General features: G+C 47.7%; 1 protein-coding gene and 2 pseudogenes across 1 annotated transcript; all 3 read left to right on the top strand.

Annotated features, from left to right (window-relative positions):
• The window catches only part of LOC105731025 (synaptotagmin-15B-like), a 195,247-nt pseudogene extending 170,261 nt beyond the window's left edge, over window positions 1–24,986 (top strand).
• On the top strand, window positions 16,818–17,662 carry LOC135273972 (E3 ubiquitin-protein ligase Praja-2-like). The gene has a single exon (XM_064373721.1). It carries the CDS (start codon window positions 16,967–16,969, stop codon window positions 17,660–17,662), a length of 696 nt encoding a protein of 231 aa, XP_064229791.1. The 5' UTR covers window positions 16,818–16,966.
• Window positions 19,940–20,938, top strand: LOC135273971 (E3 ubiquitin-protein ligase Praja-2-like; annotated as a pseudogene).
• Window positions 24,987–25,823: the final 837 nt, after the last annotated feature.

The following is a 25,823-nucleotide window of genomic DNA, read 5'->3' as shown; positions in this document are numbered from 1 at the left end:
TTTTATACTGAAGAGGGCAACCATGCATTTGACATCATTGGGAATGATAACAAGGTGAGAACACATTGTGTGTTTACAGAGGGTTGACTATCAACAGGAAAGTATGGTTTCAAATGATTTATGAGTTACTAATCAATCAGATCTCCACCTTGGTTATGCGTTTACCTTGTCCCCCAACCTGATCTGCATTTGCTCCTGACCTAAAAAAGCAGAGGAAGAGAGAAGTCCTCTTTGCTGAGCCTTCACCCTGTGCTGGTGGATTGCTAGCACGTGACATATGACATGTCCTTATTTAATTTCACACACAAAGAAACAGAGCCTCAGGGATGCCAGTCACAACAGCCAGGAGGTGAAGGTGGGCTTCCTGAAGGCATCAGAATAGCCCACCAGGCACACCAGGCACACCAGGCCTACATCTGTGGCCCAGTTGACACTGCCCTTAGGGTCTGGCATGAGAACAGAAATGGGTCAAGCCATCCTGCAGGGCACAGGAGAGCAAGACCTACATACAGCTCAGGTTTCCCTACAAGCTCAATCTCTGGAACTTTGTAGAGCCCTCCTTTGAATCCGTAGTCTACTCCCTGCTGCATCAAGCAAGCCTTCCTTCTCTTCATTCCTCCACGGTCTCCTCCCAAACAACCACACCTGTCCTCATCATGGCCAGGATGGCCTTGGGGAATGGCAACAAGCAGAACCTCTGAGGGTGCTGGAAGGACTTACCACTTTATCTGTTTGCTCTGGCCACCACAACAGAACACCGCAACTGGGTGGCTTTGACTAAAGAAATGTATTTGCTCACAGTTTTGGAGACTAGAAATGTGAGGTCAGGCCACTGGGGAGGCTTGTTTTCCTCTGAGGCCTCTCTGCTTGGTTTGCAGAAGGCCAGGCTCTTGCTGCCTCTTACATGGCACGCACCCCTGGTGTCTCTGTGTGTCTGAATTTCCTCTTCTTATAAGGACACTAGCTGTATTGGGTTAGCGTCCACTCCAACTATCTCATTTTACTTAAGTCCCCTCTTTAAAGACTCTGTCTCCATTACAGTCACATTCTGGGATATTGGGGCTTAGGGCTTAAACCTATGAATTTTGGGAGGATGCAGTTGAGCTCATAACACAATTTTATCCCAAAAAGTCCCCTCACTCCCCACCACAGCTTGCTACAGTTCCAGAAATTTAACCCTAAGTTCCCTCTGCCCACAGATGAGAGTTCACACTCCTAACCAGGGGGTCCTTGAAGCTCTGAGCTGCCCACAGTGACCCTTTCCAGCACCATCCTCTACAGTCCCTTAATTCAGCCCCACCACTCATAACACAGCTTGGGGTCACTCTCCTGCTCCCTGGAAGAGCTGTAGTGCTGTCTGGCTGCCTCCCCACTCACCAAGGGGGCCACACACTTCTGCCTTCACCTGCATGAGTTTAAAGTGTGCGTCGACTCTAAGTTCCTGGAAATCGGGGCACAGTCATCATGCACTGTAGCCCCATGGTTTCTTTAAAACTGCAAGTGTCAAGAGCTTCCCTCAGTGTGAAGTGGAAAGTTCTGCCTTACTTTGGGAGTGGCTAGGACTCACTGCCCTCACCTCCTTGCCTGCAGGGCACAAGCACGAACCTCAGCTCCACAAACACTCTCATCTCAGCAAGGCCTCTTCAGAGAGGGTTCAAGGATGCTGGAATCATGCAGAATCTCCCTGGGAATGATGGTGTGGAGGGTTCTGGCTCTCAGGGCAAGGGTTTCTGGAGTCCCGTGTGCAGTGTCAGCACATGGGGGCTGTGACTGTGGCTGGTAGCAGGGTGGTCATGCTGGAGCCATGCAGTAGTGTGGTTTCAGTGCTCTACCTGACCTTGTGCCAACAAAGCTGGTGCCTCTGGCCTTTAGTAGGGGCTTGAATTCTGTAATAAATCTCTTTCTAGCTCAACCATATAGAGCAAGTTCTATTGTTTGCAATAAGGAATTCTGTGACCAAGATGGTGACTGTGGCCTATTCCTGTCAGTGTCCCTCCCAGAGACGGGCAGGGTGCCTGGCATAGAACAGCTGCCCAGAACAGGATTTCACTGGGTTATCTCAGCTATTCCCAAGTAAAAAATATCCTGGCATGACCAACCCATACCATTGCTGAAATCTCCTGCTCCCAGGGGTTGAGAAAGGGATGCTGAGGACAGGTGTGGCCAGCAGCCCACAGGGAGGAAGGCAAAACTGAAATGAGCAGCGCTTCCCGGGTGTGACAGCCAGCTCTGACCAAATCTGCCTGATTGGTTTTCAGTGTTGATCCTACCTCAAATCCCATCCTTACAGATGGAACCAGCTTGTTTTTCTTTTAATTATTTCTTTTTCTTTTCATTTATTTTTATTTTGTTGAAAGACCAAGTCTTGCTTTGCTGCCCAGGCTGGAGTGCAGTGGCACCATCATAGCTCACTGTAACCTCCAATCCCTAGACTCAAGCAATCCTCCCACCTAAGCCTGCCAAGTAGGTGGATCTACAGGTGCACACCACCACAGCCAGGTAATTTTTACATTTTTTATAGAGACAGGGTCTTGCTATGTTGCCCAGGCTGGTCTTGAACTCCTGGACTCAAGCGATCCTCCTGCCTCCACCTCCCAAAGTGTTGGGATTACAGGTATAAGCCACCATGCCCAGACCGATTATTATTTTAATGGCTACATTTTATTCCATGGAATGATTTGGGCCATCACTGATTTGGTCAGGTCCCTCTTGTTGAACACGCAGATTGTTTCTGTCCTTGTTTTCCTGTAACCTGGAACACTGTTGAAATCCAGGTCTTTTCGATAAAAATTTCCCACACTTATACTAATTTCTTTAAGATAAATTCAGAGAGGTAGAATTTTTGGGTAATAGAAAATTATGATTTTCTCAAATTATCACCTGTTATTCTGATAGGTGGGAAATGTTTTGTGTTAATTTATTTTTCTTTGCTAATTGGTGAGATTAGACATTTTTTTGGATATGTACCAAGCAATTGCTTTTCTTCTTTTGTGAGTACGTGTTCACTCATGTCCTTTAGCTGTTTTTCTGTTTGGGGTGTTCATATTTTTCTTCTGGTTAAAGCTCCTAATATATTAAAGATATTAGCATTCAAGTGTCAGACATGTTAAAATATTTCCCTGATTTTTTTTATGGGCAGCACACCCATTCTGGAGAGAGAACTAAGGAATGAGAAATTTTCCTCATTTGCATTTTTACCTCTCAAATATGTTTTCACATATAGAGATTTAAAACTTTAATTTAGGTGATCAGGTATTTATTATATGGTTTTTGCTTTTGTTTACATGTGGTTCATAGCTAGAAACTTCTTAAGGTTTCTTTTCAAAGTTCATTAGATTTGAAAACATTTTGCTCTTAAACAAGTAATGCAGCCAGGTACAGTGGTTCACTGCTGTAATCCCAGCACTTTGCAAAGCCAAGGCAAGTGGATCACTTGAGATCAGGAGTTAAAGACCAGCCTGGCCAACATGGTGAAACCCAGTCTCTACCAAAAATACAAAAATTAGCCACGTGTGATGGTGTATGCCTGTAATCCCAGCTATTCAGGAGGCTGAAGCAGGAAAATTACTTGAACCCGGGAGGCAGAGGTTGCAGTGAGCCACGGTCATGCCACCACACTCTAGCCTGAGCTACAGAGCAAGACTCTGTCTCAAAAAAAAAAAGTAATGTATGTACATGAGAAAACATTTTAAAAAGCAAAAGCCTGTTCAACAGACAAACAGATAATGTGGTACATGTACAAGATGGAATACTATTCAGCCATCAAAAACAATGAGATCCTGCTGTTTGCAATAACATGGATGGAACTAGAGGACATTATGTAAAGTGAAATAAACTGGCACAGAAGGACAAACACCACATGCTCTCACTTATATGTGGGATCTAAAAATCAAAACAATGGAGCTCATGGATATAGAGAGTAGAAGGATGGTGACCAGAGGCTGGGAAGGGGAGTGGGGGGCAGGTAGGGGAAAATGGGGATGGTTAATGAGTAAAAAAAAATAGAATGAAGAAGGCCTAGTATTTGATGGCACAACAGGATGACTATAGTGAATAATAATGGTACATTTAAAAATAACTAAATAGTATAATTAGATTGTTTGTAACACAAAGGATACATGCTTGAGAGGATGGGTGCCACATTCTGCTGACGTGGCTGTTACACATTGCATGCCAGTGTCAAAACATCTTGTGTACCCCATAAATATATACACCTACTATGTGTCCACAAAATTTAAAAATTAATAAAAAGCAAAAGCCTCTCTTCCACCTGTCTGCATCTCAGTTCCTCTCTCTGGAGCTCATGGCAGTTACTGATTCCTTGAACATTTATCATCTCCCTAGCGATGGGCTCTACATACACATGTATATGCGTGTGCTTTTCAGAACACAATCTGTAATATGTTACAAGGTGTTGTGCATCTTGGATTTTCTTCCTAGCACTCCATTACAGCTGCCGTGGCCTCCTTGCTGGCCCTGACCCTGAGTCGTGCCCATGCTGTTTCCTCTTTGTGGACGGACTTCTCCCCAAGGATCTGCACAGCTCACCCCCTTGGTTCCTCCAGAGCTCTACTCCAATGCCACCCCCTCAGGAGGTCCTTCCCTGGGCGACCTCACAACACCCACCCTAACACTCCTCTCTTCCCCTCCCTCCTTGATTTGTTATTCTACAAGGTACTGACCATGGCCTCACCTAAGACACAGTTCCCTGTTGACTTGTCCATTCTCTGCCTGCCCTGACTAGAATAGCAGCTCCTTTAGGGCAGGGACTTGTCTATTTTGTCCATCTTTATTCTTGACTCAGAGACAAGTGCCAGCACCATAGTTCAGTCTAACAAATACTCATTGAGTGAATAAATGAGTGACCAAAAAGTGCTTCACACAATTCCTGACCCCATACATGTGCTCTATAAATGGGAGCTGCAGCTGTGCTGCTGCTGTGTAGGATGAGAACAATGAGGACACCCACCAGGAGGCCTGTAGTGGGATTTAAGTTAAGCCACATAGGTTGAAAGGGTTGTAGAGCCATTAAACACCTCAGAAATGAATGGCAAGAGCTGTTATGCAAGGCTGTTTGTTAATAAACTTTTTATTCAGTAGGTTTCTTGACAAGGCTTTGTGGGTTGTGTGGACCAGTCCCTGGGTCTCAATACAGCTACCTGCCTGTCCAGAACAACCACATGCACATTGGTTTGTCCCCCACAGGATGCAAAGCTTCCTCTCCATGTTCTGCCCCACCAGCCCAGTCCTCTGCTCTGAATGCCTGTCCAGGAGCCTGCGCTCTCACCATGCCCAGGACTCTGTGCACTCTGTGCCCAGCCTCTTCCTCCACCAAAGTTACTACTGGCCTCTCAGGTCACCTTTCAGGGTTATTCTCCAAAATAAACCTGTCTTTGACTGTTGAGCCACTTTTCATGTTTCCTTCCTCTTTCATTAACTCTTACAGTGAGATCTAGTCTCTATTAAAAATTTTAAAATTAGCAGGCCCTGTGGCATGTGCCTCAGGAGGCTGAGGTAGGATGATCGCTTGAGCCCAGGAGGCTGAGGCTGCAGTGAGCTATGATGGTGCCACTGGCTATGATGGTACCACTGCACTCCAGCCTGGATAACAGAGCAAGACCCTGTCTCTAAAAAAAAAAAAAAAAAAATGGATGGGGAGTGGGGAAAAAGACAAAAAGAAAAAGAAAAAAGTTAAAAAAAATAAATAACAAATTTTAAAAAAATTTAAAAAGGGGGGGAAGAGTAGTAAATTGGGAAAATGTGACAGGGACAATCAAAAGGGCTTGGACTAGGTAGTTAATTGAGTACAGAAGTAATTAGGAAGATAAGGGTTAACTTAACAATGTTTGTTTGCACAGATTTTTCTGGGCTTCAACTTCCCATTTCTGATGAAAACAGTATTAGTTTCCTTCTGGTATAAAGGGGACATCTTGCATATGGGGGTTTTAATTTCTGCTTTCAAAAAGAAAAGGGGGAGAGTCAAAGCATTATTCTTTGATCTTTTTTTTTTAATTGCCTTTTTTTTTTTTTTTTACTGCCTTTAGCTCACAATAATCCTAATGCCAACATGCCATATTTTGGGGTGGCCTGTTCTGAACTCCATCATTGTCAAGTCTGATAATGGCTGCTACCGCCAAGCTACAGCAGCTTGCTGCATCCCTCTGCCCTAAGAGTCTGATGACCAAAGCCTCCTCTATTCTGGAAACCTTAGTAATGCACTGCTCAATTCTATCATCTCTGTAACATGCCATCTTCCTTCACACTGGTTTCACTTCCACAAGCCACAAACACGAGGTCACACTTCCCTGGAGACACGCTTGCCACCCTGTGGTCAGCAGCTAGTGATTCTGGGAAGGAGGGCAGGGGGGAGCCGCTACCTTCTGTGAACCAGGATGAAATCAACTTTCATCAAACCCAGACAAAATAGGGCCAGGAAGGCCCAAAGGAGAGGAGGCTCAGATAAGAACTGTTTCCAATAAGCCTCTAGAAACATTTCACATCTCTCCTGCTTCGATAAGACTTATCAATAGACATTCTTTACAATTCCTGTACTTTAGATAAGATGTTCTCAGCTGGCGAGGTCGCTTACACCTGTAATCCCAGCACTTTGGGAGGGTGAGGTTAGGGGTTCACGAGGTCAAGAGATCAAGACGATCCTGGCCAACATGGTGAAACCATGTGTCTACTAAAAAAATACAAAAATTAGCCAAGTGTGGTGGCACGTGCCTGGGGTCCCAGCTACTCAGGAGGCTGAGGCAGAAGAATTGCTTGAACCCAGGAGGCGGAGGTTGCAGTGAGCTGAGATTGGGCCACTATACTCCAGCCTGGTGACAGAGCAAGACTCCCTCTCAAAAAAAAAAAAAAAGAAAGATAAGATGTTCTCAGGAAAACCCTTGCTCAGTAAATGCATCTCCCCCAATGCACTGACAGCTCTCTACCTTTGAACCTCTGGAACCAATGAACTGTGTTTCTAAGCAGTTTATGTACATTGATTTTTTGCCTATAAATGCTCTCCTTTACCCTTCCTCTCCTAATGCACTGGTGGCTTGTCTTTTCCTGTATTCCAGATTATCGTTCTGATTTCTACTCCCAAGTAAACCCAGCATATTTGGAGATAATATTCTCTAGCTTCCTTTCTTAAGACACTTCTATAGGGGATTGTTCTCACTGCATGGAGACTTTACTTGCTCATTTCTTCTCAGAGGTAGTTCAACTTCACATTTTATGACACCTCCTGACATCCCATCATGTCTGCTGGAGAGGCACCTTTTCTCCTGATGATCTCCAACCTCACTCCCTGTAGTTTCTGTCTGGTCATCACAGATGGGCCTTTGAGGAAAGACGGGTCAAATGTTGGCATGTGTAGAAGTTTTGTTTCATGCATTTGTCTGACAAACATTCTTTGTCATTGACTATCTTCTTTTTTAAATTTTAATTATTATTATTATTCTGACATGGAGTCTTGCTCCTGTTGTACAGGCTGGAGTGCAGTGGTGCAATCTTGGCTTAGTGCAACCTCCACCTCCCAGGTTCAATTGATTCTCCTTCTTCAGCCTCCCAAGTAGCTTGGATTACTGGCATGCACCACCACATCTGGCTAATTTTTATATTTTTAGTAGAGATGGGTTTTTGCCATGTTGCCAAGGCTGATCTCAAACTTCTGACTTCAGTTGATCCACCTGCCTTGGCCTCCTAAAGTATTGGGAATACAGATGTGAGCCACCATGCCCGGCCTGTCATTGACTATCTTCTGATGGCACAGCAAGTCCTTCCTTTTAGTCTCAACCCAGACTTATCTTATGTTCAGAAAATACACATTTCCATGACCCACAGGATTCGTGTTTTCTAAATTGATAAATGGCTGGTATTTTAATCTAATGAACATAGATTTCTGCCTTCCATGAGACACAGGTGCTACAGAAAGATCATTATGTGTATCTTTTTATGTTATGCTTTCATGTGTAGCTTTTGTTTTTGTCACAATTTTAAAATAAGCCTTTAAAACATTTTACTGTACCAAACCATATTATATCTGTTAAACAGAAACTGTTGTAATCATAGCATCTTGGGGCCAGAGTGGCCCTAAAAGGATCCTGTGCTCTGATTTTAGACAAGGACTGAGACTAAGGAAGTCAAATGATCTGCTACTAAGTGTAGAGTCCCATACACTGTCAGAGGGAAGCCACCACAGTCTCAGCAGCAGGACAAAGGACAGATGAAGAATGAGAGCAGGCAGATGTCAGGTCATCATTGGAGGTGGGGAAATAGTGGAACCAGCCTGCTTACCTCTCAGGGCTGTTGTGAAGGTTCAGGGAATTGACAGTTGGGAAAGGGTGAATATAAAATACCCTGTAAACTAGGCCTTCCTCACTAAACTTAGAACAAAGAGTGTTCAGGAGTTCCTTGCAACTGGCTATTGATCTAATTTTTAACCTCTGGGGATGCGCCATGCTTGAAATAGGACATAGCGTTTTGCCAGCAGAAGCTCAGTCCTGCTGACAGTTGATGCATTACATCCCAATGGAGAAGAACATGCTGTCCTCCATCACAAGCTAAAACCTGATGGGATGCTTGAAGAGGGCCTTTGGATGGGATGCTTGAAGCGATGAAGTTTTCCTAATGGATATTGTTCCTGCTGATAATTTCTCACAGAGCATATGCAGCCAAAGGAGAATGGTCACGGCACATTTTTCTACTGTGCCTGAGGCTCACACCTTCCATCTGCTGAAGTGCTGTTTCTGAGAATTTGAGCCACAGCCACTGTGGGAGGAGGGGTTATCTTGCCCCACTGAAGGATGATGGACTCTGATGGATGTCACCCATCATGTGAGCTGCTTGGCACCACATCTTTGACTACAGCCACACTCTCCCATCTGTGGGTCAGCCCTACAAGCCCTAAAGAACACCTCAAGGCCCATGGAGACACACTGCCCTTGGGGTGATGCTGTGGCAGGGTTGCCATTCACTCCTAGAGTTTTTTGTGTGTTTGTTTTTTGAGATAAGAGTCTTGCTCTGTTGCCCAGGGTGGAGTACAGTGGTGCGGTCTCAGCTCACTGCAACCTCCACCCCCCGGGCACAAGTGATTCTTGTGCCTCAGCTTCCCAAATAGCTGAGACTACAGGCATGCACCATCACACCTGGCTAATTTTTGGATTTTTGTAGAGACGAGTTTTCACCATGTCACCCAGGTTGGTCTCCAACTCCTGACCTCAAGTGATCTGCCTGCCTTGTCCTCCCAAAGTGCTGGGAATACAGGCATGAGACACTGGGCCCCACCATCATTCCCGGTATTAAAAGATCCTTAGACAAATTTAACAGAGTTTGATTGAGCAAAGAACCATTTGTGTGAATCAGGCAGCCTCCAGGCAAAAATAGGTTCAGAGAGACTCCTGCACAGCCTCATAGTTGAAGCTTTATGGACAGAAAAAGGAAAGTGACATACAGAAAGTGGAAGTGAGGTACAGAAATAGACGGATTGGTGATGGCATGGTGTTCAGCTTATTCAAGCCCAGTTTGAACAGCTGGCCACCTGTCAGTGGTTGAAGTCTGGCTGCTGTGATTGACCAAGATTCAGCTACTTGGTCTGAAAGTAGGTGAGAGTCTGTTTACATGTCCAGTTAGCTTACAGTTCACTATGTACAGAGAAACCTTTAGGGTGAATTTAAACTATGTAACGGGAAGGCTTTAGGCTAAAGGTGATTTAATACCAGGATCAGCAGGGGCTCCCCTCACCAGTCTTCAGGCTGATGGCTTGTGTCCCATACACTTCCTCTCCCATCCTGCTCTAGAGCCTTTCCAGACCATGATCTCTTCCCTAAAATCTCTCACCCAACTGCCTACTTTATACCCAGAACATAATCTTACTTCATTTCTCACAGAGACCAGAGGTGAAGACTGCACCCCCAGCCCCACCCTGCACATTGCCCTCCACTGTCCCCTGTTCTTTCCTCTTTCCTTCTGGGTCCCTTTCTCACCCCAAACATGCAAAACAAATCCCATTCCCCTCATCAGCCCCCATTCCTTCCCAGGGTCTCCCTCCATAAAAGCCATCCTCCCCATGGCAAGCAGGCATGAAGGGAGAGAAAAAAAAGTAAGTGTTCAGTGTTCGAGGACTGCCCAGTTCCCAGCCTGGCAAAAGCCAGCCTCCCTGAGGTCCACTTACACCCCAGCAGTTTTACTTTGTAGAGCTCCATCTTTGTAATGCCCTGTGGCAGGACTCGTTTCTGTATTTGTCAGGATTCTGTTCTGTTGGAAACTGAACGAAAATGAGCATGGGCAAAAAGAGACATTTTAAGCTCAGGTGTTACTGGACTGAGGAGCTCAGTCTAGGACAGGCATTATGAGAGTTTTCACTGTGCAGAAACCAGAAAGATGGACTCCGCCCCCATCCATGGATTACTTTCTGCATAATCTCTTGCTTCTGAAGTACAATGAGAGAAATTCTCCATGCCAAAAGATGCAGTTGAGGGTCTTTTTACAGCAACAAAAATGCTGTCAGGTGAATGCCGTACATGGGGTGAGGGTGGTGGTGGGATAGAGATCCTGGAGATCCAGGCAAAGAACTGACTTGGAAAAGGAAACCACTAATAGAACAGTGAGAACAAACACTGTAAATGCTGCGAGCCACAGCTACTCTGGGTAAGGTGTCACAGGAGTGCACTGGAATGCATTGAGGCTGACAAGCCAGGGACCTGGAAGACTGCTGGTAAATAATCTTTCTTATTTTCTGTAAGGAACTTGGAAAGCTTACCCAGAAAGGTGTGAAAACAGCAGAGAAAATACTGGAAGAAAGAAACAAAGTGAAAGCAAACATGTTCAGGATTAGTCACTGAGAAACCTAAGAAACCAAAACCAAGTTTTGTCCCAGAGAAAAGGGAGACTGAGGCATCTCCTTGGAGGTCTGGAAGCTTCTTGTCTGTCAAGTGGATTCAAGGGTATTTGGTCAAGGATCACGTATTTATGAAGCAGGCGTGGCCACAAACAAACCTCTCAAACACCAAACAGGGAAGAAAGTGGTGATTTATCCGGCTGGGAGCTGCAGCAGGGAGAAAATACCTTAACAACTGAGCTCCTCAACAAAGAAAATCTTTGCCTTTTTAAAGCCTTACAATTCTAGAAATTACATGTGAACGAGTCTTGATCCATGAAGTAGGCATGGGGTATGTGACTAGGTAGGTTTTTGACGGTGTTTAAGCAAAAACAATGCCTTCCGGAAAGATTCCTCCATACCATGCCTGTGATCTACAGGAGTGGGATTAAGGGTGGCATCTGGTCTGCCAGCCTTTATTTCTCCTATTGAAATGCAATGTAGAAGACTAGGGGGATGGGCTCTTAGAGACTTAAGAGGATTAAGGGTCTCCTTCCTCATTTACAGCTTAGAGCAACTGTGCACAGAACCCAGAAACCACCTGCCTCCCACACTTTCAATGGGTTGTCCCAGAGACTGCTCCCTTATGTGAAGCTGAGGCTTGTCATGTGTTGAATGTAACACAGTCACAAGAAGGCGCTGGTGACAAGGAGCTTGTTTTTTCTCTCTGGAAGTGGTATTCAAAGTGTTGAACAGCCAGTATGGCTCAACCACCGACCCTTCAGTTCAGCCACTAAAGCAGGAGCAGCCATAAGAAACAGACCTCTTGGGCACTGAACTAGGAAGGAAGGGGTGATTTATTCAGCCAGGAACAAGGCACCATAGCTGTCTAATAGCCAAGTTCATCTAACAAAGAGAAGCCCTGCCTTTATATAGGCTTACAGCTCTAGAAACTACACGTGAAAGGGGCTTGGGTTTATAGCTTTAGAAATTACATGTGAAAGGGTCTTGGTTCATGGAGTAGGCATGGGGTATATGGCTTAGGTTCCTCCATACAATGCCTTCAATCTGTAGGAGAGACTATGGTAATCAGAAACGGTCTTATTTTTACCCTGGCCAATGGCGCCAAACAATCTCCCTTGTGGCTGACTTCTAGCTTCTCCTTTGAGATGCAATGCAGAAGCCTGAAGAGGATTAAGGGTCTCCTTCCTCACTGCCAGCAGTCAGTCTGGGTGACCCTGCTCTGCCAGGTTCTACCCCTTCTGTTTTTGCATGATGTTGAGGTCTGGAGGGGCCAGGAGATCTAACATGCAGCCATGTACCCACCAGTGTATCTGAACTGATGTACACCAGCATAGCAGGCCCACATTCTCCTCATAGAGCACACACAAAGTAAATGCAGCCAGTGAATCAGAGGGAAGAACACTAGTCAGCAACCTTCTGCCCTCACTATGGGCAGTGCCTTCCAGAACCACCCCAGGGTGGAGGGCTGAGAGGTGGGAAGGGAGCCAGAACCTGTCATGTCCACATGTGCATTACCTCAGGGATGGATAAATCTATTCAAAGTTTTCAGATGGTGAGAAAAAGCAAGAATTTGAACCCAGGGCTGTGATGACACAGGGACCACCTTTTAGGAGCTTGTGCCACCACCTCCAACTCTACCACCAAGCATGGAAACAAAGGAAAATCTTGAGTTCCTCCCAGGGAAAGTCCAGATACTCAGCTCCCCTGAGAAGTAAATAAGTAACTTGTTAGACAGGAAGGTATTAGACCAAAACAATAGCCAAGGAAATCAGAGTCCAGAGATGTTTGCTTTCCCTTTAGAAACCTCTTAACAACTTAACACACATCCTTGAGTTTGTCACTCAGAAGCCTGGACCCCCACCTGGACCCCCACCAAATGGATTTGCTGGCCTGCAGACATCAGATAGAGGGAGCTGAGGGCTGCACTCTGACCACCTTCCTATGCTCTAAATTTCTTCTGGAGGGACCTTGAAGCCACACCCATGAGCTAAATCTAATACTCTTTTCTGCTAACCCCAAATTTTTAGACAAGGCATCACCTCCTGAATCAACTACAAATCAATGAATCTCTGAATCCACCTGTGACCTGTAAGCCCCTGCTTCAAGATATCTTGCCTTTTTGAGCCAAACCAATGTGTACCCTCCATGTACTGATTTACAGTTTTGTCTAACTTCTGCTTTCCTGAAAACTTGCCCTGTCTTTAAAAACCCTTACCTGTGTGAAAGGAAACTGTCTTCTCCCCACACCCACCCACCCAAATCACTAAGCTAAAGGGAAAATTCAAACAGGGAACTGCTTAGGGCAAACCTGCCCCTGATTCTATGTAAGTCATCCTTCTGTTCCCTGAGATAAATGCTAATCTGATTGCCTCGTTTGGAAAGGCTAATCAGAAACTCAAAAGAATGCAACCGTTTGTCTCTTACCTATCTGTGATCTGAAAGCCCCCTGCCCACTTCAAGTTGTCCCACCTTTCCAGACCTAACCAATGTTCATTTTACATGTGTTGATTGATGGCTCATGTCTCCCTAAAAGGTAAAAAACCCAGCTGTCCTCTGACCACCTTGGGCACTTCTTCAGAACCTCCTGAGGGTGTGTCATTGGGCGGATGTCCTCAACCTTGGCAAAATAAACTTTCTAAATTAAATGACATCTGTCTCCAATTTTCAGGGTTCACATCTGCCAGCCATCAGGGAAATCAGGATTTGAGCATGAGCTGCCTGGTCCCCCTTGCTTCTGTGAATAAACACCTTCCTTTCTAGTGCTGTAACCTCAGCGTGGATATCTGAACTTAACTGCACTGGGCAAGCAGACCCTAATTCAGTTATATAATAGGCCTATTGACCCAAAAACCAGTGCTCTCTTTACAGCTGAGGCTGCCTCCCTCACACACGTGCCCAAAGGGCCAGGAGCAACTGCACTCAAGTGAAGAGATCTAAGCACCTTTGAGCCGTGGAGCAGCAGGCAGGGGCTGCCACCAGCATGGGGCCTTTCTGCAGGGGATCCCACAGCCTTCTCCTTCCCCTTCCTCCTCCCTTGACAATGTGTTCAGGCCCCTCCCCCACCTTTGCACCAAGAAATTCCAATAGATGTTAACCAGCCTAGTGACTTAGTACAGTGATTTAGGAACCAGAGCCTTCAAAGGATGGGCTCCAGAGTCTCCCCCAGAACAGAGATAAGAACAAGTTTAACAAGTACCCTCTATTTCCCAGGCCTGTTCTTTTTCTGTTGAGTAACTATTTGCAGTAAAAGTTAAGTCAGTTCCTGTTTTCCCACCGGTAACGCATACCGAAGGTCATAAGTCTTGCCTAAGTTGCAACAGCGGTCACGGCTTAATAAACTGCCTTTGTCCTGCCTCTGTAAGCTTCTTTCCCACCTTGCAAGTTTTGGGTCACTGAATGCCTAACACTCTTCAGTCACATGCAGAAAAGTCAAGCCCTGTCTATGTTCCGGGCTCAGCCTTGGGATGCTAATCCGCTGAGCCAGTGACCACCTTAATAAAATCCTCCTGTTTCACTCATGGGTCTCTCCTGTCCCTCAATTCCCACAACATCCTAAGTAAATATGCTTTCTCCCATTTTTCTTCAAATGCATACCACTGCCAGTCTGTTTCTCTTTATCCCAATTTTGACAAAGACATATGTATAAAAAGTATCTTTTTTGGACAGGTGTGGTGGCTCATACCTGTAATCCCAGCACTTTGGGAGACCCAGGTAGGAGGATTGCTTGACAATATACTAAGAATTTATCTCTACAAAATAAAAAATAGCCAAATTGGAGGCTGAGGCGGGTGGATAAACCTGATGTCAGGAGTTCCCAACCAGCCTGGGGAGGCTGGGATGGTGAGGGCCGCAGGCTTGGTCGCAGAGGGAATGGCCTGGGCTGGGGCCACCGTCCCTGCTGCCCTCAGGCTCAGCCTGTCTCCTCGTTTTTTTCGCTGCAGATGAACCGGATGACCCCCGACCAGGAGCGGGCGCCGGCGTCCGAGCCCGTGTGGGAGCGGCCGTGGTCGCTGGAGATCCGCAGGAGCAGCCAGAGCTGGTCGCTGGCGGCCGACGCGGGCGTGAGAGGCGGGCCCCGGGACGCGAGGGCAGCAGGAGTGACGCTCGGCCTGCGCGCGGGAGGACAGGGCCGCGACTGCCCCTGCACCCTGGCAGTCGGGTTGCCTGCCCTCTTAGGAACGCACGCCCCTAATAGCCCCAGCGAATGCCAGCCTGGCAGCCCCCGGCCACCGGGGAGTGGGGCGGACCCGGACCGCGGCCCAGACGCGGCGTTCCCTTCCTTGGGGTTTCTGGCAGTGCCGCTCAGCTCCATCCAGAGGGGAGATCCGTTTCCGCCACGCTGAGGGATTGCTCGGGCACTAGGGAGGCGATTCTTGTTGGGACCTGGACTAAGTGGGGTGGGAGACAAGCCAGTATGTGGATATCCTTTAGTGAGATTCTTCATGTCCGGGGTGGATATCCTTTAGTGAGATTCTTCATATCCTGGAGGATGCCTTGGGCCTAGGGGTTGGGTTCTGGAGGCTGGAGTAGGGCATTCAGACAGCACACTTGTCTTTTTTCCCAGAAAGCAGCTTGAATAGGTAGTGGAGACTTGAATCTATTTTGGTCAATGGAATCTGGATATGTAACAAAACTGGGAACAAAAAGTAGGAGACCATTTCTGGGAAGATTTTCTTTCTTGTGAGGTACCCTGTGTATTAGGAACACTGTAGAAACACTTTTTACTCCCCTTTTTTATTTGTTTGGGACAGAGTCTTGCTCTGTCACCCAGGCTGGAGTGCAGTGGCATGATCTCAGCTCACTGCAGCCTCCGCCTCCCGGGTTCAAGTGATTCTCCTGCCTCAGCCTCCTGAGTAGCTAGGATTATAGGTGCATGCCACTACGCTCAGCAAATATTTGTATTTTTAGTAGAGATGGGGTTTCACTGTGCTCCCAGGCTGGTCTCCAACTCCTGACCTCAAGTGATTTGCCCACCTTGCCTTCCCAAAGTGCTGGGATTACAGGTGTGAGCCACTGTGTCCAGCCTTATGTGACAGTCAGAATTCCAGCTGAGCTCCTGCAGCAAGCATGATTGCTGACCATGGTTCCCCTGGAAGCCTCCCTTAGTCCTCCGGGCTCAGAAACTCATTTTGTTGGCCCCTTAGGTAGATGGTTTCATTCTGAGTCCCTATTCCAACATTATTAATCACACTCTGGTGGATGTGTAAAACCAAAATGCTATTTTTAGTAACTGACAACTGAAGAAACCTGCTAGACTGGCAGGTGGGAAGCTGGTTGTAATCACTCTGTCCTTTGGGATCTAGAGAGGCTTTTTGAGTGGGAGTGGCTGGCTCTAGGAGATGAGGCTTTCTCTCTCTTTTTTTCTTGAGACAGTGTTTAGCTCTGTCGCCCAGGCTGGAGTGCAGTGGCACGGTCATAGCTCACTGGAGCCTTTACATTCTGGGTTCAAGCAGTCGCCTCCACAGCCTCACAAGTAGCTGGGATTACAGGACTGAGCCACCACGCCCAGCTGAGGGTTTCTCTCTGACTTATTCTCCATTAGGAATGTCAGTCAGGTTAACATTCATTGATTTTGAAAGCCTAGGAATCCTGTAGCCTCATTTTAAGTGTCTTTGCATAACACCATTTAAGTAGGTTTCCCAATGGAACCCTCTCTGAGAGGCTGTATCAGATAGTCTGAAAATAGGCAGCAAAAAATCATTATAACTTGACTCTACTGGATTTAAGCTTTAGAGTGCCATCTGAGATGGTGTAAATGGTTTTGAAAGACAATCTCCAGTTCCTAAGCGGTGTATCTCCCAGCTACCTTCTCTCCAAATTGCCACTGAATAGTTGCTGTATGATCCTGGGGCAAGTGGGGTTAGAGATCAAGAAGACAGGAGGATGGAATCTTTAAGGTCCCTTAAGATACATTTTCAGCTTCCGCCGCCGCCACAGCTGCCAGCCGCTGTGCATTCGGCAGGGGAGGAGTCGGAAGTGGAGAAGAAGGCGGTGGTGGCGGGTGGAGGTTCAAGCACTGTTCTTGCTCTGGAGCTGCTGCACATTTCGGAATCTTCTGCGGCTTATCCATAGTTTGAATAAAAACTAAATCACATCTATAATTCTACTGAACTGGTCACACAGACACTGCCATATATGTCACTGTACACTGAAAAGGAGCCAGCAGCAATGGACCAGCAATCTGGTAAGGCTGCTTGGCCCAAACCAGCAGGAGGATATCAGACAATTACAGGCAGGAGATATGGAAGAAGACACTCATATGTCAGTTTTAAACCATGTATGACCAGGCATGAAAGAAGCTTAGGTCGGGCTGGTGATGACTATGAAGTGTTGGAACTAGATGATGTTCCAAAGGAAAATTCCTCAGGTTCCAATCCTTTGGATCGAGTTGATTCTTCATTACCCAATGAACCTATATTTGAAAAACGTGAAACAGAAATTCCCACTTGTGGTTCAGCATTGAATCAAACCATTGAGAGCAGTCAGTCCTTTGCTGCAGTACATCATAGTGAGGAAGGCAGGGATACCTTAGGAAGCAATACAAATCTTCATAATCACTCTGAGGGAGGGTATACTTCAGGAGCTTCTAATGCTTCAAGTGTCCAAAATGGAATTGCATTGGTTCATAGAGACTCTTACGATCCAGATGGCAAACCTGGAGAAGATAATGACCATCTTCAACTTTCTGCAGAAGTCGTGGAAGGTAGTAGATATCAGGAATCATTAGTCAATACAACATTTGAGGTGGAAAACAGAGAGGCAGAGGCATACACTGGTCTTTCACCACCAGTTCCCTCATTTAACTGTGAAGAGATGAGTTTGAAGAGTTAGATTCTGTACCTTTAGTGAAAAGTTCACCTGGTGATACTGAGTTTGTCCATCAGAACATCCAAGAAATTCAGAGGTCTTCTCAAGATGAAGTGGGAGAGAGATCCAAGATGGCTGATCACTAGCAGCTCGGGCTCATAGTTCCCAGTGAAAGCGCAGAGAACGAGAGGACGCCACACTTTCAGACGAATATTTGTTGCTCACGGACCAGGAGATTCCCAGCAGAGAAGCCCCATGTGTCGCCAGGGCGACTCTTGTGGCCGGCGCAGCGGTTTTGCTGGTGCCTTAGCGTGCCAGTTTTTGGTGCAGAGTCTGGAGATTCCTGGGCAGAAAAGCACCATCAATCTTAACACCGCTATTTTGGCCGGTGCAGTGGACTGCTCAGATTTCGGCGCTGGGAATCAACAAGTTGGACATCTGCTCAGAGACCTAGTTAGAAAGTCGGTAATTACAAAGACAACAGACGGATAAATATATAATGAAGGGAAGAAATCAGCGTAAAAAGGCAGAGAATACTCAAAATCAGAATGCCTCTCCCTCTACAGGGGATCGCAATTCCTCATCAGTAACAGAATAAGGCTTAATAGATTACGAGTGTGTTCCAATAACAGAAGCAGGCTTCAAAACGTGGATGATAAGAAACTTCTGTGAATTAAAAGAACTTGTTCTAACCCAATGCAAAGAAACTAAGAACCTTGAAAAAAGGTTTGACGAAATGTTAATGAGAATGGACAATTTAGAGAGGAATATAAGTGAATTGATGGAGCTGAAAAACACAACAGGAGAACTTCACGAAGCATGCACAAGTTTAAACAGTCGAATTGATCAAGTAGAATAAAGGACATCAGAAGTCGAGAACCAGCTCAGTGAAATGAAACGAGAAGACAAGATTGGAGAAAAAAGGATGAAAAGGAATGAGCAAAGTCTCCAGAAAATATGGGACTATGTGAAAAGACCTAATTTACGTTTGATAGGTGTACCTGAATGTGATGAAGAGAATGAATCCAAGTTGGAAAATACTCTTCAGGATATCATTTGGGAAAATTTTCCCAACCTGGCAAGGCAGGGTAATATTCAACTCCAGGTAATACAGAGAACACCACAAAGATATTCTTCAAGAAGACCAACCCCAAGGCACATAACTGCCAGATTTATTAGGGTTGAAATGAAGGAGAAAATACTAAGGGCAGCCAGAGAGAAAGGTCAGGTTACCCATAAAGGGAAACCTATCAGACTTACAGCAGATCTCTCAGCAGAAACCCTACAAGCCAGAAAAGAGTGGGGACCAATATTTAACATCCTTAAAGAAAAGAACTTTCAACCCAGAATTTCCTATCCAGCCAAACTAAGCTTTATAATCGAAGGAAAAATTAAATCCTTTGCGAACAAACAAGTACTTAGAGAGTTCACCACCACCAGGCCTGCTTTACAAGAGCTTCTGAAAGAAGCACTATACATATAAAGGAACAACCAATATCAGCCTTTCCAAAAATATATCAAAAAGAAAAGAACGTTAACACAACGAAAAATTTACACTAACTAATGGGCAAAACAGCCAGCTAGCATCAAATGCTAGTATTAAAGTTATATATATTTTAATCGGATAAAAAGCCAAAACCTATTGGTGTGCTGCATCCAGACCCATCTCACATGCAACGATACACAAAGACTCAAAACAAAGAGAAGGAGGAAGATTTATCAACCAATCAGAGAGTAAAAATAAACAAATAAAAAGCAGGAGATGCAATTCTCGCCTCTGATAAAGTAGACTTTAAAGCAACAAAGAGCAAAAGAGGCAAAGAAGGACATTACATAATGGCAAAAGGATCAATGTAACAAGAATAGCTAACGATTTTATAGATCAACGAGACAGAAAATTAACAAGGACATCCAGGACTTGAACTCAGACCCGGAACAAGTAAACTTAATAAACATTTATAGAACTCTCCACTTCAAATACATAAAACATACATTACCACCTCACACCTATTCCATAAGTGACTACATAATTGGAAGTAAATCACTCCTCAGTAATTGCATAGCATTTCATAGGTTTAAATGAAATATTGGTTGACTGCTCGTTTGTTATTTTCTTCCCTTATTCCTTCCTGTTTACATCAAGTATAATTATTGGTATAAAAGGAGTTTTCAATACCCATTACTAAACTGCATTCTAGCCTGGGCAAGAAAGCAATACTCCCATTCTCTCTCTCTCTTTCTCTTCCTTTTTCCTCCTCTTCTTTATTTTTTCTTTCTTTCTTTAAAAAAAAAAAAAAAAAAAAAGATGAAGTGATTAGAAAGAAACAGCAAAATAATACTAGCCAGGAAAGACAGACAGAAAATTCACCTGAAGATGCAGGCTGTGTTCCAGGGCATGTCTGTAGTGAACAGAATACCAATGATAGGGAAAAGAACCATGGAAGTTCTCCTGAACAGGTAGTGAGGCCAAAAGTTAGAAAACTGGTAAGTGCAAGCCAGGTGGACCAAGAAACAGGTTTCAATAGGCATGAGGCAAAACAAAGAAGTGTTCAAAGATGGAGGGAGGCTTTGGAAGTTGAGGAAAGTGGCCCAGATGACCTCTTAATAAAATGTGAATAATATGATGGAGAGCATGACTGTATGTTCTTGGATCCACCATACTCAAGAGTTATTATTACACCAAGGGAAACAGAAAATAACCAAATAACACCAGAAAGTGGAGCCACGGCAGGAAGGCAAGAAGTGGGTAACAGCTTTTGGAATGGCTGTGGAGATTATTACCAACTCTATGACAAAGATGAAGATAGTTCTGAATGCAGTGATGGGGAATGGTCTGCTTCTTTGCCTCATCGATTTTCTGGTACAGAAAAAGATCAATCCTCAAGCGATGAAAGCTGGGAGACTCTGCCAGGAAAAGATGAGAATGAACCTGAGCTACACAGTGATAGCAGTGGCCCTGAAGAAGAAAACCAAGAATTATCTCTTCAGGAAGGGGAACAGACATCCTTGGAGGAGGGAGAAATTCCTTGGTTACAGTACAATGAAGTCAATGAAAGCAGCAGTGATGAGGGAAATGAGCCTGCCAATGAATTTGCACAGCCAGCTTTCATGTTGGATGGTAACAATAACCTGGAGGATGACTCCAGTGTGAGTGAAGACTTAGATGTGGATTGGAGCCTATTTGATGCACTTTGGGCTGGCTGGCTTGGGATCCGGGCTCCAGAGGTGGAGAGGCTGTTGTGGCACCAAGCCAGTTTCACAGGGGCCTGGGAGCCTTACCAGCTGACTGGGGGCCCTTAGGGGAAGCAGCCATCAAGACCTGCCAAGAGGCCTTGGACAAACATGTTCTCAAGAGCTGGGCGGCAAGCTGGCCAAGAGGTGAGGTACAGACAGTCATCTTTCTGGAGGAGTGTGACTGCGGAGGCCAGGGCCATGACTTGTGCCTTCCACCCTGGCAGAGAGCTGGGGAGAGGGGTGCGGTGGGGCCTAGTGTGGGGCCATCTTGCTGGGCCAGGGCCAAGGCAGAACCCCCAGAGAGCTCCCCCTTTCTCCCCGAGGTCCATGTGACACACAGACATGGACCCCTTTGAGGAGTTCCACTGCCATTTTAAGGATGGGGCAACTTCAGCCAGGGTCGCATAGACTACAGGGAGGAAGGGGAAGGCTCTCTGGGGGTTCCGTCTTGCTGGGCCAGAATTCACAGGTGAATCGCTCTTCTCAAGACATCAGAATCCAAGGCTACAGCCTTGTGACGTGTGACACGTCGTGCTTGCGAGCTCATTTTTCTTGATTCATCACTTCCCCACTCTATCTCGCCCCAACTTGATCCAGTCCCTCTGTGCCTTCAGAGAAAAGGGGGGAAGGAAGAAGGGGAAAGAGAAGAAAATCAATATTAATGGGCCATCTGCTGTAGGTCAGACACTATGATTGGGGTTTTATGGGCCTGTGCTACAGTGCAGGGTGGTGGCAGGGCCACACTCACCATGCAGTTACTTCACTCGGAGCTTCAGTTAAGCGGCAGATTCCTCCAATTGATGGTCTGGGCTGGGGCCCGAGATCCTGTATTTCTAATAGGGCTCCAGATGGTGGTGGGTGCTACAGGTCCTCGGACCGCACTCTATGTAGCAAGGCCCTGGCACCTACCCCCACTTTTCAGGGGTACACGGCTCTGTTACTGAGAAGGGTCCCCTGAAAATGCCTGAGTTTGAGGGATGTGGGTCCCTGGTTGAGACATCCCTTCCCAAAAACATCCAGGTCCAGAATAACAAGTGACACCATCCCATCCCCAAACACCCACACCTGACCCTGGCTGGGTCCTTGTCTCCCCCAGGTGTCCAGCAAGACCGTCACCCAGAGGATGCTGAAGTTCTCCATCTACCATGTGGACAGGCGGAGGAAGCACCAGCTCCTGGGCCAGGTGCTGTTCCCCTTGAATAATGAGACCCTGGCAGGGGACTGCCGACGCATCATCTGGAGAGACCTGGAGCCCGAGAGCCTGGAGGTGAGGTCGTGGTCACCATGCCTATGCCACTGAGCATCAGCCAGCAGCTGTGGACAGGGCCTGGCAGCACCTGCTGGCAGAGTCAGCCCTCAGCATCCCGCACACCACCCAACAACATCGACTCAGGGAGGAGGGCCCAGGCCCGGAGCAGCATGGTGGGTGATGGACCTGCTCCTGAGCAGGGAGGGCCTGCTTTAGGTCCTGTTGTCACATAAGCCATCAGACTCCCTGAGCAACCTGAAATATCCACGTTTGGGCTCCCATCCTGGTCAAACAACTGTGAGAGGTGACACCACAAATGGTCCAGCTCAGGGAAATGTTTCCCCAGCCCTACCACCCCCGGGAAGGCCATGGGTGGCTCAGAACTGGGTGTGAATCCTTAGCTCTGGTCCACAGGACTGCACAAGCCCCTTAAACTGTCCAGACTTAAAATGACAGTGGAACTCAAAGGGGACGATGTGGGTGTGCCTCATGGACCGCTGGGAGAAGGGGGAGGCTCTGTAGGGGTTCCGCAGCCCCTTCAGCACCTGTCAGAGTAACAGGGTGGGGTGCTTCCATCTCGGCTTCCCCAGCCCCCCTCAGAGTTTGGCGACCTCCAGTTCTGCCTCAGCTACGACGACTACCTGAGCCGCCTGACTGTGGTGCTGCTGCGTGCCAAGGGCCTCCGGCTTCAGGAGGACGGGGGCGTTGTCAGTGAGTTCCTCCCTTTCCTCCTGGGGAAGATCCTGCCCACTGAGCTTACAGCCTGGGGCCACGGTCCAGCCTCACCCCTGACCATCCAGTTTCTCCTTGCATACACCCTATCACAAAGCACTCGCTACCTCATAAGACGTGCCCTCCCTCGGTGAACAGTTCTGGTACAGGAAGCCTCTTCCAATGTTGAACCAAGGCTGCATCTCCTTGGCCTTCCCTGCTAAGGGTTCTAATCCAACCGCAAGACCAGGCCCTGCCCCTCCTGTTTCCCTAGGCAGCGTCTTTGCTCCTTGAACTGTCCTGCTGCCTCCACCTCCACCTTTCCATCAGATGCATGGATCCAGTTTCTCCAGGGTGAGGCTGGCATCTCCCTGCCCCTAGGGGAAGGAAGGGCTCCTGGCTCACTGGGCACTGATGCTTGGCCTCCCAGAACACAGGAGCTGCAGGAGGGGAGGCCTCAGCTCACCCCGCATGTCCCACCCCATTTGGGCTCACCCGGCACGTCCCACCCACCCCAGTGAGGTGGTGGTGGCCAGCCACCTGTTTGTGTTCATGGCTGGGTCACCATAAACCAGGTGGGATCCAGACCTTCCACATGCCTCTGAGCCTCATCCACCAAATCTTAGCCCTCTGTACAAGATGTTTAAGGGACTCCAGGGGACCTGGGGACCCAGTGATTAGCCTGCCAACAGGGAGGGACAGGCATGTGGTGCCAGGCTCTGGTAAACCAGGGCCAGGCAGAGCTATGAGTGCTTTCCTGAGGCAAAGAGGAAGGAAAAGAAAGGGAGCAGAGCCCCGCCTGGGCCACAGGGCAGTGCACTCCTCAGCCCGCTTCCTCTGGCCGCACCCATGGGCCGCAGCGCTGTGTGAGGGGTGGGGCCCTGGTGCCTAGCTTGGGCACGTGCCTTCCTAGCCCGACCTCCCACAGGCTCCTTCCCACCTCTGCCAGCCCATGAGTGCTCACTGTTCCCCAGGTGTGTTTGTCAAAGTGTCTCTGATGAACCACAACAAATTTGTCAAGTGCAAGAAGACTTCAGCTGTGCTGGGCTCCATCAATCCTGTGTACAATGAGACCTTCAGCTTCAAGGCCAATGCCACTGAGCTGGATACTGCTAGCCTTAGCCTGACCATGGTGCAGAACATGGAAGGGGACAGTAAGGCCACACCCCACCCTGGGCTACTGGGAGGAGGGCCACGAGGGGCTGCTGGTGTTCAGGCAGAGAGAGTGCCTCCTGTCCTGACCTCGGAAGGAGCTGTACAAGCTCCCTCCCTGGTTAAGGAAGCTAGTGCTCAGAGAGGCTGAAATACTTGCCCAAGGACACACAGCTTCCCAGTAGGAGGACTGGGTTTCATGCCCAGTCTTTAGTCCAGTTGAGCTCTTTCTGTGGCACCCTAGAGACAGGTTAAGCAGCCAGGTACCGTGGCTCAAGCCTGTAATCCCAGTACTTTGGGAGGCTAAGGTGGGTGGATCACTTGAGCTCGAGTTCAAGACCGGCTTGGCCAACATGGTGAAACTCCCGTCTCTATTAAAAATACAAAAATTAGCTGGGCTTGGTGCCACACGCTTGTAATCCCAGCTGCTTGGGAGCCTGAGGCTGGAGGATCTCTTGAACCCGGAAGGCTGTCAAAGGAAAAAAAAAAAAAAGAGGTTAAGCAATGGCCTCTGCTGCCCTCTCCTGGAGCAAATCAACAGAGAGGGTGGGAGGGAGCAGGACCGCCACAAGCCTGGGGACCTGGTGCGCTGAGCAGGTGCCCTGAAGGTGAGGGTCTCTTTCAGGGCTCTCCTTCCTCCCAAACTCACAAGGGGAGAAGCAGCCCTTCCAGCTCTAGAGCAAAAGCAGGGCCCCTTTGGGGGCTGTCAGCTCCTGCTCAGAGAGGAGAGGGCTTGCTACTTCCTCCTGGGGAGGAAGAGGAGAGAGGGAGGGAGGGAGGAAAGAAGGGAGGGAGGGGTGGTCACTGGGGACGTGGCTTCTGTGCTCAGGAGCACACTGGTGCTCTCCCTCCCCTACAGAGAGCCAAGAGCTGGGCTGAGTGGTGGTGGGCCCCTACACGTACACCCACGGCAGAGAGCTGGAGCACTGGGATGAGATGCTCAGCAAGCCCAAGGAGCTGGCGAAGTGCTGGCATGCACTCGGCCGCACCACAGAGCCCTGACCCCCTCGCGGTTCACTTTGGGAGCCTACCGTCCTCGCCGTTGCACGTGACAGCCACAGCCACAAGCATGGACATTTCATCCAACCGCTCCCTGAGCTTCGAGGCCAGCCCGAGCCAGGGGGATGTGAGTGCTGATGTGCAGGAGAGAAGAGGGGACGGGGAAGCCCCAGGCCTGTCAGCAGGTCAGCAGCTGTGGCCATGCAGCTTTCCAATACACTCCAACCTCCTTACCTGCGGGCTGCTTGGGCTCGGAACCATGGCTCCTGGTCCTCACAGCCCTGATTTGGACCAGAATCTCAGGTGCTCAGAAGAAAGATCCTATTTAGTGATGACCCAGCTCTATCTGCTGAATGGACATGCAGGTTAAACTTGGGTGCCTCCATCTGGGAAAGCTGAAGATGTGTTGATGCAGTCGATGACCCACACTACTTTTCAACCAGGGTTTCTCTGCCTTCTGCCCGGCAGAGAAAACACACTGCTGCAGGGAAAATCACAGGGAGAGCGCTGTGAGCAGCCCATGCAGGCACCAAATGCATGGCTCACTGTGCTGGGTGAGAAGGGCCTCCTCACACGTTAGGTCCTCCACGAGGCTATGTCAAATGGCCTCCCACATCGTGTCAAGTCTGCCCATGGCCCATCCTCCCCACAGTCCAAAACCACACAGCCCTGGATCTCCAGCTGTTCTGCTGCTGTTTCTGTGGTCTCCCTGATTAACAGCGTTCAGTTCCTGGCCTCTCCCTTTGAGCAGGAAATGGTGAGAGCATGTGGCTCTGGTGTAGCCCACAGGCTGAGATTGTTGTGTTGCAGTACTGATGTAAAATTTGTTAAGAAGAAAGT

This window comes from Aotus nancymaae, unplaced genomic scaffold, assembly GCF_030222135.1.
Source record: "Aotus nancymaae isolate 86718 unplaced genomic scaffold, 86718_ANA_hifiasm-v0.15.2.pri h1tg000010l, whole genome shotgun sequence".
NCBI lineage: Eukaryota > Metazoa > Chordata > Mammalia > Primates > Aotidae > Aotus > Aotus nancymaae.
The sequence above is the reverse complement of the archived record's forward strand: the minus strand, read 5'-3'. Positions and strand labels throughout refer to the sequence as shown.

Coding starts and splice junctions, on each gene's coding strand:
- LOC135273972 (XM_064373721.1), top strand. CDS start 16,967: ATGTCACTGTACACTGAAAAGGAGCCAGCAGCAATGGACCAGCAATCT.